Source organism: Ailuropoda melanoleuca, chromosome 13 (genome assembly GCF_002007445.2).
Source record: "Ailuropoda melanoleuca isolate Jingjing chromosome 13, ASM200744v2, whole genome shotgun sequence".
Classification (NCBI taxonomy): domain Eukaryota; kingdom Metazoa; phylum Chordata; class Mammalia; order Carnivora; family Ursidae; genus Ailuropoda; species Ailuropoda melanoleuca.
In genome coordinates, this window is record NC_048230.1 from 57,351,911 (window position 1) to 57,363,775 (window position 11,865).

The 11,865-nt window shown below is 45.3% G+C and overlaps 1 protein-coding gene across 2 annotated transcripts in view; it reads right to left on the minus strand.

Moving 5' to 3' along the window:
* Positions 1–11,859, minus strand: part of ARFGEF2 (ADP ribosylation factor guanine nucleotide exchange factor 2) — a 93,323-nt gene extending 81,464 nt beyond the window's left edge. For both annotated transcript variants that reach the window (XM_002912990.4, XM_019799774.2), the window contains exon 1: positions 11,618–11,859. In XM_002912990.4, the coding sequence (XP_002913036.1) occupies positions 11,618–11,738 (121 nt within the window). In that variant the 5' untranslated portion in view covers positions 11,739–11,859. The remainder of the gene's footprint in view (positions 1–11,617) is intronic.
* Positions 11,860–11,865: the final 6 nt, after the last annotated feature.

Genomic DNA, 11,865 nt, shown 5'->3' on the forward strand with positions numbered 1-11,865 from the left:
TTTTAAATGTACAGCTCAGTATATTGACTACATTCACATTGTTGTGCTAAGCCATATGTAATTTTTATGAATTAATTAAAAATTTTTACCGTGGAGGTTATAACAACTACCCAGTGAAGGTTACAGAAATAAAGTGTCATTATTTACAAATCACAACCTCAGATAGTCTTATTTCCAGGAGAACAAGGTTCTGTGCCCTTGAAACAACAGAACACCCCATCTAGATATAAAGAGAATTCTCCCCCACCCCCTCGGTCAGATGTATTCCCGCAAGTTAGGCTCTGCGGGCTCAACGTATTATCAGAGCAGGCCACTGAAATAAGTCTGCACTGAATGCCATGTATTTAGATAATCTCCAAAACGGCAGCATTTTTACAATCTGTTGAGAACCAGTGGTTTGGATACGGCATTAGTTATCCCAGCAACACAGTTCTGGTAATTACAAATTTCCTTTCCTTGGAGAACTCCTATTCTAGACTGAGCTAGGAAGTGAAAACTGAACAACTAGACTCACTAGACGTGGCAATTTCTAACCTTCAAGCCAACCGTCCAATGTCTTCTTACTACACACATAAGAAAATGGGTGAGAAACACCCAGATGATTAATATCAAGTGTTCTGCTCACAGACCATAAGGGCTGTGACACACAGGGTCTGTGAAAGAGAGCTCTGTGGCATGGTTCCTTCCCTCTAGGGACAAGAATTCGCTGAGGAAGTAGCTGTGGCTTCCTCCAGCAAAGGCCCCCAGGCTGTGGGAATGGCCCAGGACACTGCGAGCCAAGCTTGCAGAAATCTATATCCATAGTATCAAGGCTCTGCTCAGTGCTTAAGATCGTGTCACAAACCTAAGGTTTCCTTCTAACCATGGCTACTTTGTGAGAGTTTAGATGTTCAATGTACCTGAAGCAATTAGGCCTTTACTAGAGTCTGTGCTGGCCTCTGAGCTCCAAAATACTCTGTTTTGGAATGTCGCCAGTGGTAACTCACCAATGGCTAAGGCAGGGTCTGACCTACAGCAGGTGGCCAATAAGTGACAGTTCTCTTGCTCTTTTCTTAAAACAGGAGACAGAAACAGCGCGAAATCTCTAGTGCCACTGATGGCACCAAGCAGAGCCAACGGGAAAAAGAAAAGGGCAGGTGCCCATTCAGTCCTCACCACCACCCAGGAAAGCTGGAGCACTCTTATCCCATAACTGTTATCCAGCTGAGGAATCTGGGCACATGTGAGGTCACCTGTGCACCATCCTAGCCACCAAGTCCTACTGTGTGTCAGGATTCATAACCCAGGCTGTCTGTTCCAGAGCAATACTCCAGAACCCCTCAGTGATGAGACAGAGGAGGAGGATGGCTGAAGGAAGAGGAGCATATGGCAGGGCACACCTGCTCTGGTTTACTGCTTTACATTTTAATAGGCATTGCTTTCCCAACGGCCAACTGGGCAATTAGCAGTCATAAATGAGCAGGCTGGAGAGCAGGGAGACCTGAGTTTCAATTTGCAATTGAAAAGCCGCACTATCTTCCCAGGAAGTCCTTTCTGGGCATCGCTGCTATCTATGAACCCCTAGGGTCAGACCCCCCCCCCCATTCATCAGTGACTTTGGCACTGACCTCTGCTCCACTCCCAAGCTGAGTCCAACAACCACCTTCACCAACCTCAATATCCCATCAGTGGTCAACTCACCCAAAGTCCAACGTCCCTGCAAACCTTCAACTCTCCCCCCCACACCTGACCTGCCACGTACCTGCCTCCTCTGCAAACCAGGGCTGCCCTCAACTCCTTTAACTTCCCCTCAAGGCCCTCCACCTCCCCCACTCCAAGCCAGGCTGGTGTGGCTGGTCCCACTGAGAATCTTGTCCCTATGTGGATCTGTGGCACTTCCTGTTCCATGCCTTCCATTCTCCTTTCCTTCCAGACGTCCTACTCAACTGCTCTCCGCAGGGCCTTTCTTTGGCCTGTCAGATCTTGACGAGTCCAACACCTCAGCTTTCCCCATTCTTCAGTTTCCAGGATGGGTCCCATTAGCAGGACTATTATCACAACGATAGGCAATCGATAGCCATGACTCTCTCTGACCTTTAGTCTTACCCAAACTCAGACTACACTATCATCTCCTTCTGACCTGTCTCCACCTAACAACCAGACCTCCGACAACAGGGCAGGTTGGTAGGGCTACAGAGCCATAACCACCAACCACAAATGGAACCCTAAATCATGCCCGCTGAGCCCACCTCCTCTATCCTCATGACTACTGCACGTTTCTCTGCTCTCCTCAAATACCCGACCTCCCCTCTTAACCATCACCCCTCCTCTTTACTCAAAGCCCATGGAGCGATCTCCTACTTCACGCAGAGATTAGAAGCTGCCGCAAGGAGACTTCCTCAATTTACCATTAGAGAACCTACCAACTGACCCAGTTCTGTACCCAGCCTCCACTCTCTCCCTGCTAGAAGACAGGGTCCAATCCCTCCACCTCTGTAGTCTCCCATCCCTATCTGCCTCTCTTGGGAACTTCACGCTCTCCTTTCCAACTAAAATCTGATCACTTTTCACCATGCTGGCCCACCAGCACTACCATCCACACTGCTCCAGCTCTCATCCTTCCTCCCACCCCACATCTTTCTTCACACAGCAGCCAGAGGGACTCCCTTCAAATGTAAATGAAATTACATCTGCTCAAAACGAGATTATCCATAACCCTTATGATATAAATCAGATTACCTCTGCTCCTTTGCTCAAAACTTTCCACTGGCTTCCCATCTCATACTGAGTAAAATCCAAAATCTTGTCCTTGGCCTCCAAGCCTCTGTAAGATATGGCCCCGGGCCAAACCTCTGATCTCACCTTCTACCACCCTGCCCCGCCCCCCGGCTTGTTGCATGTTCCAGTTTCAGGGACTTGACAATTCCTATTCCTGCTGCCCAGAATGCCCTCCTTCCCTCTTTTCAGTTCACTGTTCAAATGTCACCTTCCCTCACCACCCAAAACTGCCATCTCTGCCCCCCCCCCACCCCATAATTCTGTATCTCCTCACCTGCTTTACTTTTTCACTACTCTGGTTTATTTTTCCAATCTCTCTTCACAGTATTTACTGCCCTTGACATATTATATATCAGCTCATTTGTTATCCGTCTTCCCCAGGAGAATATAAACTATGACAACAGGGACTTCTGTCCATCTTGTTCACTGCTGAATTTCCAACACCTAGGAATTCCTAGGCGGAGAGTAGGCACTCAATATTTGTTGAATGAATAAACCGTCCTTTCTTTTTCCTGCATTATTTAACCTCTCACTCAACTGGCTCCCTTCCCAAGTTTAAACCTTTAAAGAAAGAAAAAGATAAGACAAAAAAACCTTCCGTGATCCACATCTCCTCCTCCCCTTTACACTAGAGCTGAACTTTGGCAAAGAGCTGTCCATGCTCACTGCCTATATTTCCTCACCTCCCACGCAGGCCTCAGCCCACTAGGTCTGGTTTTCACCTTCACCACACACCCAAAGCAGCTCAAGTTAAGGTCACCAAAGACCCCATGTTTCTCAGTCTGATGGGCATTTTGCTACTCTCCATCTAAACTGACCTCCTTGCAGCACTTGATCTTAATGGCCTTTCCCGCCTTTCTGCCACCACAGACACACATTCTCATGGGTCCTCTGTTTCTTGCCCCAAGTCCTCCCTACTGCCCTTGCAGGCTCTGCCTTCTCTGCCCAGCCAGGCAGGCAGGGGTTCCTCTGGCCCAGGCACACCTCCTCCGCCTCTCCTTCTCTGTCCACTCCCCCTAGGCCACCTCATCCTCAGTTACCAAGGCTCCCCTGACTCCCAAATCACGATTTCCAGCCCAGGCCTGCCTCATGAACATCAGGTTGTGCCTCCATCCGCTGACAACTCTACCAGTCCAGCTGGATGCTCAAAGGCAGGGGAGCCTCAACACATCAAGTCCCAACTCAGATCAACCACCTGCCCCCAGTTCTCCCCCAGATGGTCTTCCCACACTCCCACCTTACAGAACATCCATCCAACTGGGTGAGTACCAATCCTCTTCCTTATCCAATGTTCTTATCCAACCCATCAACAGGTTTTGTCAGCTTCACCTTCTGAGCAAGTGGGGAATACGTTCACTTTGTCCGGCTTCTGTCCTTACCACTCAGGTCCAGACACCAACATCTCTCACCTGGAAGATGGTAACTGCCTCCTCATTGTCCTTAGGCCATCCTTCTGGTCTTTCTCTAAAATGTTCTGAACACAATGGCCCAAATGATCTTTCCAAAATACAAACCTAACCGCCCTGTTGCCTTCTCCCGTTTAGAACTTTTCAGTGCTATCTCGCTGCTTTCGGTCTGAAAATCAAACTCCTCATCATGACAACCTTGGGGTCCTGGCCTACCCCTCCCACCTTATTCTCAAACACTCTCCCCTCTCATTTACTATGCTCCAACCACACAGTGGCCTCTTTCCGTTTCTCTCGTTGTTTGTTGTTGTTTTTTAAATCACTTTTTTCTATTTTGAGATAACTGTCAATTCACATTTTAGTTTCCTTAACAATTATACTCCTTCCTGCCACAGGGCCTTTGTACACACTGTTCCCACCTGCTGCCAAAATGCCTCTCACCCCAACCTATTTCTTATTTATCATTCGGATCTCAAGACTTCCTCAGGGAAATTTTCCCTCACCCCTTTGTTCACTCCCCTGCAGGACCAGGCTTCTCTCCTTCACAGGACTTTTTAGGTTGTTACTACGATCCAGAGGATGTGATCATTTGAATAATGCACTTCTTCCCCATTAACTGAAAACTCCATGAGAACAGGGTCCTTGTCTGTTTCCCTTACATCATGACACCAAAAGTGACACCCAAATAAATACCTTCTCAATGAATGTCACCGTTGTTTAGCCAACAAACAAAAGGACTACATAAATAACAAACATGCACTGACCGCTCCCTGGGACCAAGGAAAAATTTAAGAATTTAACAGCACAAGAAGGCCGTTCTCCCTACAAATCTATAAAACTTAACAAAATACCTAATAAAAAAGCTAAAAGACTTATTTACAACCAAGACAGTAAACTGAAAGAAGCTTCTTATAGGAGGACTCCAGGAATGAGTCAAGGTTTTCTAAGATAACCTTGCTGGAAAGACAGTCAAGTATTTTCCTGGCAGGCCCCCGAAGCCTGGTGAAATTGGTGAGAACTAAATACAGTTCTGAGCTATTTATATAGGAGACTCCATGTACTTGCTGATTAAGTACACGTTTTCACAAGTCTGCTCTTTTCCATAAAGAATAGTCTTACTGTTTTCCCCAGCACTGCTTACAGAGTCTCCCCTGAGACTTACAAGTACAGGACAGAGCTCTAAATTCATCCAACCACTTGCTTCACTGGCGTCGAAATGCCAGAGACTAGCAAAAACATCCATAAACCAACTTAGACGGGAGGCAGAGAAGAGCAAGCATTCAGTTCCTTCTCCTTTAAATATGGTAATGCCAGTGCCTCTGAATTTCAGCAGGTCAGCTGTCAGGTGCCAGGTTGTCAGTGACCTGACTGCACTGGTTCACTTACCCGTCGCTATAATCCTGGGACATAGATACGGCCACCTTTATCATTTCAGGAAACCGAGGCTCAAAAGAAGCTAAAGCGTCAGCCCAGGATCACAGAACTAATCGAGAAGCAAAGTTTCCAACTCAGCTCTCAGTGAATTTTCTGCCAAACCAATAAATAAATACTTTTCAGTAATCAAAATGCAACGTTTATAGGCTGCTTCTAGGCAGATGACCCCCTCCTAAAGAATTGTTATAAAGCTTTTCAACAAAAAGTAATCCGTCAAGGTCCTGAGTCCTGGTATTTCTCAAAACTTTACTCTGCAGCACATGTAAACAAAATGTCTAATCAAAACACCAGAATTTGCTAAAATTAAAGGCTTTATTCTGTATTTCAACGGAAAGCTTTACTTTATTTGCTATGACAATTTAGGGATTTTAAAATATTTTTCAAATTTTGCACTTAGGTTCTTCCTAATAGTGAGAACAGTTATTTTGAACACATTAGAAAAAACAACAACATCATATGGAGGACAAAGTGATTTACTGTTTATCATATGGACGTGTAAATGTTAAATTTTTTTTTTAAAGATTTTATTTATTTATTTGACAGAGATAGAGACAGCCAGCGAGAGAGGGAACACAAGCAGGGGGAGTGGGAGAGGAAGAAGCAGGCTCACAGTGGCAGAGCCTGATGTGGGGCTCGATCCCACAACGCCGGGATCACACCCTGAGCCGAAGGCAGACGCTTAACCGCTGTGCCACCCAGGCGCCCCTAAATGTTAAATTTTTTTGCACATTAATATACAACTAAGATTTATGAATGTACTCTCTTAATTGGCTCCTTCCCCATGACATTTAAACTAGTTCAAGTTTTTTCCACTTTAAAAGGAGGAGGAAACAAACCTCCCAGGATCCACATCTCCCGCCTCCCCTTCACACCACGGCCAAACTCTGGGAAACAGTTGTCTGTGCTCACTATTTCCTCACCTCCCACGCATGCTTCAACCATTCCATGCTGGTTTGCACCTTCACTGTCCTACCCCAAGAGCTCAAGCTAACATCACCAATGACCCCCATGCCTCTAAATCCCATATATTAAACAGAGTGGCAAATCTAAAACTGGATTTTATGATTTCTATGTCAGGACAGAGCATGTGTCATAGCTCTCTCCCACCTGGCTGTGCGGATGTGGGCAAGATGCTCTCTGAGCCTTGGTCTCCCTTTGCCTGTGGTTCCCAAAGACAGACACCAATTCCACATCACAACCCCAGAATTAATCAAAGGCAGTTTACTGCTGAAGAGAGATATCATAAATCAGAACACTTCATAACTCAAATGAAGCTTATGAGGGGAGGGGGGTGGGGGATTGGGATAGACAGGTGATGGGTAGTAAGGAGGGCACGAATTGCATGGTGCACTGGGTATTATACACAACTAATGAAGCATCGAACTTTACATCGGAATCCGGGGATGTACTGTATGGTGACTAACATAATATAATAAAAAATCATTAAAAAAAAAATGAAGCTTATGAGACATAAGCTCTTTACCCTCATTTCTTTCTTCCCATTAGTCCCTAAGTTAAAGTAAACCAAAGATACATGCAGCAAAAAGCTCCAGAAAAACAGCTGTCATCTTTTTGACTAGAGGTTTTCAAATACACCCCAAAATTCAACTACAGAAAATACGGTCTCGCTACTTGCCAAATGCTTTACTTAATGAAACTTCAAAACTTTCCTGCAGTGCAATTATTGTTTAAAGACTCCATCAAGTATTTTATATTCACTAACATTCATATGGAGAAGCAGTACAGCATGATAGTAATGGTTAAGATCTGAAGATCTGGCTCTGAAGCCAGATTGCCAGTGTTCCCTCCTGGATCCATGGCTTATTGGTTGAGTTATGCTGGGCAACTTCTCTGGGCCTCAATGAGGATAATAATAGTAAGAACTAAACTGCATGTAAAGCACATGGCATTGTGCCTGGAACACAGAAAAGCTCAGTACATGGTAGATAGCAATAGTTATTACATAACATGTGATTTTAAGAAGTGACTCGGTTGATAAATGGTGCATTGATAAGTGTAGCTTCATCATGGTAATTAATACGTGTTCCATTCTGGTGAGGGACACCGATAACGAGACAGGCTATGCATGTGTAGGGGCAGGCGGTACATGGAAATCTCTGTACCTTCTGTGCAACTTTGCTGTGAACCTAAAACTGCTCTAAAAAATTATTTAAAAAAAAAAATCACTCTAGGGGCGCGTGGGTGGCACAGCGGGGCGCCTGGGTGGCACAGCGGTTAAGCGTCTGCCTTCGGCTCAGGGCGTGATCCCGGCGTTATGGGATCGAGCCCCACATCAGGCTCCTCTGCTATGAGCCTGCTTCTTCCTCTCCCACTCCCCCTGCTTGTGTTCCCTCTCTCGCTGGCTGTCTCTATCTCTGTCGAATAAATAAATAAAATCTTAAAAAAAAATAAAATAAAATAAAATAAATCAAAAAATAAAAAAAATCACTCTATTTCATATGAAAGCCATAAATGTTTACCATTTTTATATTTTCTCGATAATGACTGACACCTACTAATCACAGAGCACTCGGCCCTTGCTTAGCACTCTGTGCAGATTAAGTTATTAAGATAGTGCATCTCTTATCATATAGACATGAAAAGAGCACCCTCAGAACAATTCAGTTATTAACATTTTCCAGATTTCCGGACAAATTTTTCCATACTCAATTTAAAAACCTTCAGATTATCTTGTCAAGTCTCCAAACTCCGTAGAGTTTAAGAGCAGTACTATTATTTAAAGAGGGGTCATGAGAGAAAACGGCCCTGAAGACAGTTATGAAAGGGAGGTTTAAGAATGTACGTATGTGCCCCAAGGGAAGCCTGAAAAGATTCAAGATTATTAATATACATCAAAGCTTCGTTAACAAGGTAAAGAGCAACAATATCCTTGGGGTGATGACTCCTCTTACAGGGTATTTTGTTATCTCCAGATACAGGTTGGAAGGACACAATCCCCTAACTGGGCAGTCCATATCCGTGCATTTGGCACTTAGTGCAGATAAACCACTGATATTACTTCAAACCTGTCCATCCCAGTCATCACTCCTTTTACAAGGGACAAGCCCTGTCTTTGTTGAGCTTAGCAAGTTAACACTCCAATAAACATAGCCTCCTGGTCACGTAATTACATTCTTATTTATTGCATCTACAAACCAAATAGAGCAATAAGTCACTCCTGAATGAGGAACCAACACAGGTTAAGGACATCAAGTTAGAGCGCTCAGTGTCTGTGGTTTGTTGCACTTAAACTAATAATACAAAGTGACAGCAAGCCTTTATAGAGCACCTACTACATGCCAAGCTCTTTAGAAATGTCAACTAACTTCACCTTTATAATAACTCAATGAGGAAGGTATAATACCTGTCCAAGATCACAAAGATAAGAAATGGAAGGCAAGCAATTTGAACCCAGGCAGTCTTGAGTCCAGAGAACACACTCCTCACCTCTCTACTGTGCAGTCCCTGTATTCCTGATCCCTTCCCCCAATACTACAACTGACGACGGAATACCATCACAGCTGTTTCCTGTAAGTGCTCTCTATCATCTAAGCATTTCAACTTTGAGTGGTCATTTACAGTTCCTCTTATCAAAATTCATGATAATCTATACGTGGTAATCTCTAAAATGCCAGACACATTGCAACACTCCTTATACACAAGCTCATACATAGGCTTGTTTCAGCTATTCCGGGCACAAGAGATGCAGAATGAACTATCCCACCGTGTACTTTGCTATAGGTTTTCTATTGCTTATAAATAAAAACAGTCATTTCTATTTAACAGCAATGACACGATCACTCTCTTAAAAAAGATGGCCAGTTTAACTAACACTGTGCATCAGTTCCCTTATAATAGTTCCTATTACCCAATTTGCTGACAATGATGAGCCACCATGTCCTCTGGCTACTCATTTAACCGATGGCCAAATTACTTCTTATATTAGCTATTTTTTTTTTAAGATTTTATTTATTTATTCGACAGAGATAGAGACAGCCAGCGAGAGAGGGAACACAAGCAGGGGGAGTGGGAGAGGAAGAAGCAGGCTCACAGCAGAGGAGCCTGATGTGGGGCTCGATCCCATAACGCCGGGATCACGCCCTGAGCCGAAGGCAGACGCTTAACCGCTGTGCCACCCAGGCGCCCCATATTAGCTATTTCTTACAACTCACTACTAAACCATTGAATGTGCATTCCACAATTTGGGTTGGACAAATCTGAACTTCTGAACAAAGGTATGATGCAAAAATATCTAATAAGCTCTCAATGCTTTGACCCTTTATGACCCATAAGACAATCTTATGGGTAGGTTTCAACAATGTGATACACAATTTGGTGAAAATTTTACGTCAAGTCTTCTGAAGGAGGAATGAATACTTTTCTGCCAGATTACTATTTTTAAATTTCCGCAACAATATTCTTAAAGTAATACTGAGAGGACAGAATCCAGGCAGATTTCAAAATGGAGTTCTAAGTATTGGACTTTTGCCTAACAAACTGCTTTGTAGTGCTTATCCTACATTCCTGATAAAACAATATCCAACAGTTAGCCTTGGTTTTCTGAATAGAAAAGCTTTACAAATCTAAATCTCAGTAAATTCCTCCAACTGATCCTGGATTTCACAGGACTAACATCTGTTTCCAGATTACCTAAGCAACAACAATCTCTCCATCAATGGTTCTTGACCCTTGAGGGAATGAGGGAATATCAGACCCTTCTGAGAATTAGATGAAAGCCACGGAACTTCTTCCCCAGAAGTGCAGAGTTCACAAGGTCGTTCCTAGGCCCCAAGAAAAGAATGCCAGCTTATACCTTATACCAAATGTAGCGAGAAAAGTGATGGCAACTTCAAACTCTCCGACAGAAAAATCAAATTTTCCTTTTAGTCAGTCAATTTGTTAGGAAAAAACAGGTCGTTTTAGATTCCAAACCAACATCGGGGTGGTGAATCAGCTTGAAGCCAGCCCTGGGCAAATGTATTGATCCTAACTGCCCAGAATTCTCCTCTCCTGAAACTCCCCATGGTGGATACTTCTTGCCTTTCAGTACTCAGCTCAAATGTCACCTCCTCAGAAAGGATTACTTTCTTGACAACCTATCAAAAGCAGTCCTCAGGCCCTCTTTATCACATCTTGCTGTTTTACTTTCACAAAATATTTATCAGTATTCAAAAATGTCTCATTTCTTTCTTTCTTTCTTTTTTGCTTTTCCTTTTAGACTGTAAGCACCACAAGGGCAAATACCTTGCCTGTCTTGTTCCCCATCACAGCGTCTAGTAGACAGTGGGCATTTGATAAATATTTCAATGATTAAAACTAAAAGACAGCATGTTGATGTTAATTACCAAGGTTTTAAGTAGCTATGAGGTAGGGTTCTCTTCCCTCTCTCCATAATCTATAGGTCCATTCAATCAGCACATACTATGTGCCAGGCACTACTGCGGATGCAGGAGAGCCAGAAGTGAATAAAACAGACGAGTCTCTCTGCCCTCACAGACCCTCTATTTTAGTGAACTGCCCGCAATAAGCAGATCTCTTGCCCCTACCAAGGAAGTGTAGCATACGACGGAGTCATGGGAGAGCCCCAAATGAAAACTTCTCCAATCCGGGACTTCCAAAGCAAGCCTCAGGGGTTTCCCTAAACCAGCTGAGCAGCTCTTCCCACCTGCTCTGCTCACAGGGGGGAATCCTAACTAGAAGAACGCAAGTAAAGAAAAAACTTGGGGCAAGGGCTACTCCCTCTGAGGGTGGCGAGAGGAGGAACCAGGAAACAGGACGGCAAGGAGTCGTGGCAAGAGCCCTGGGCTGGAAGGCTGGAGAGGTAGCACCAGGTTGTCACTAACTTGCTAGGTGACCTTGGGCCAGTCCCGAGCTGCCAGGGCATCAGTTTCCCCGGGGTATCATGAAGGGGCCGGGAAGGTGGGATTCGAGGTCGGGGGAGGTGGAGGCCAGGAGGCCGGGCGGGGTAACGGCCGGCGTGGGGAGGCCGGCGCGGGGCCGGGCCGGAGCGGCTCACCCACCGAGCGCCACCTGGCAGGCCCTGCGCAGCTGGGAGTGCTGGGGCCGCTTCACCTCCTTGTCGGCTAGGATCTTCTCCAGGGCCCGGGACACGAACATGCTCTTGGTCTGGCTCTCCTGCATGGCCCCGGCCCGGCGGGGGCTGGCAGCCCCGCGGGCGGGCGGCGCGAGCAAGCGGGCGAGAGAGGCTGCGGGCCCGGCGTCCCGGCCACCAACGGCCGCGTCCGTCCGCGCCGCCCCGTCAGGAAGC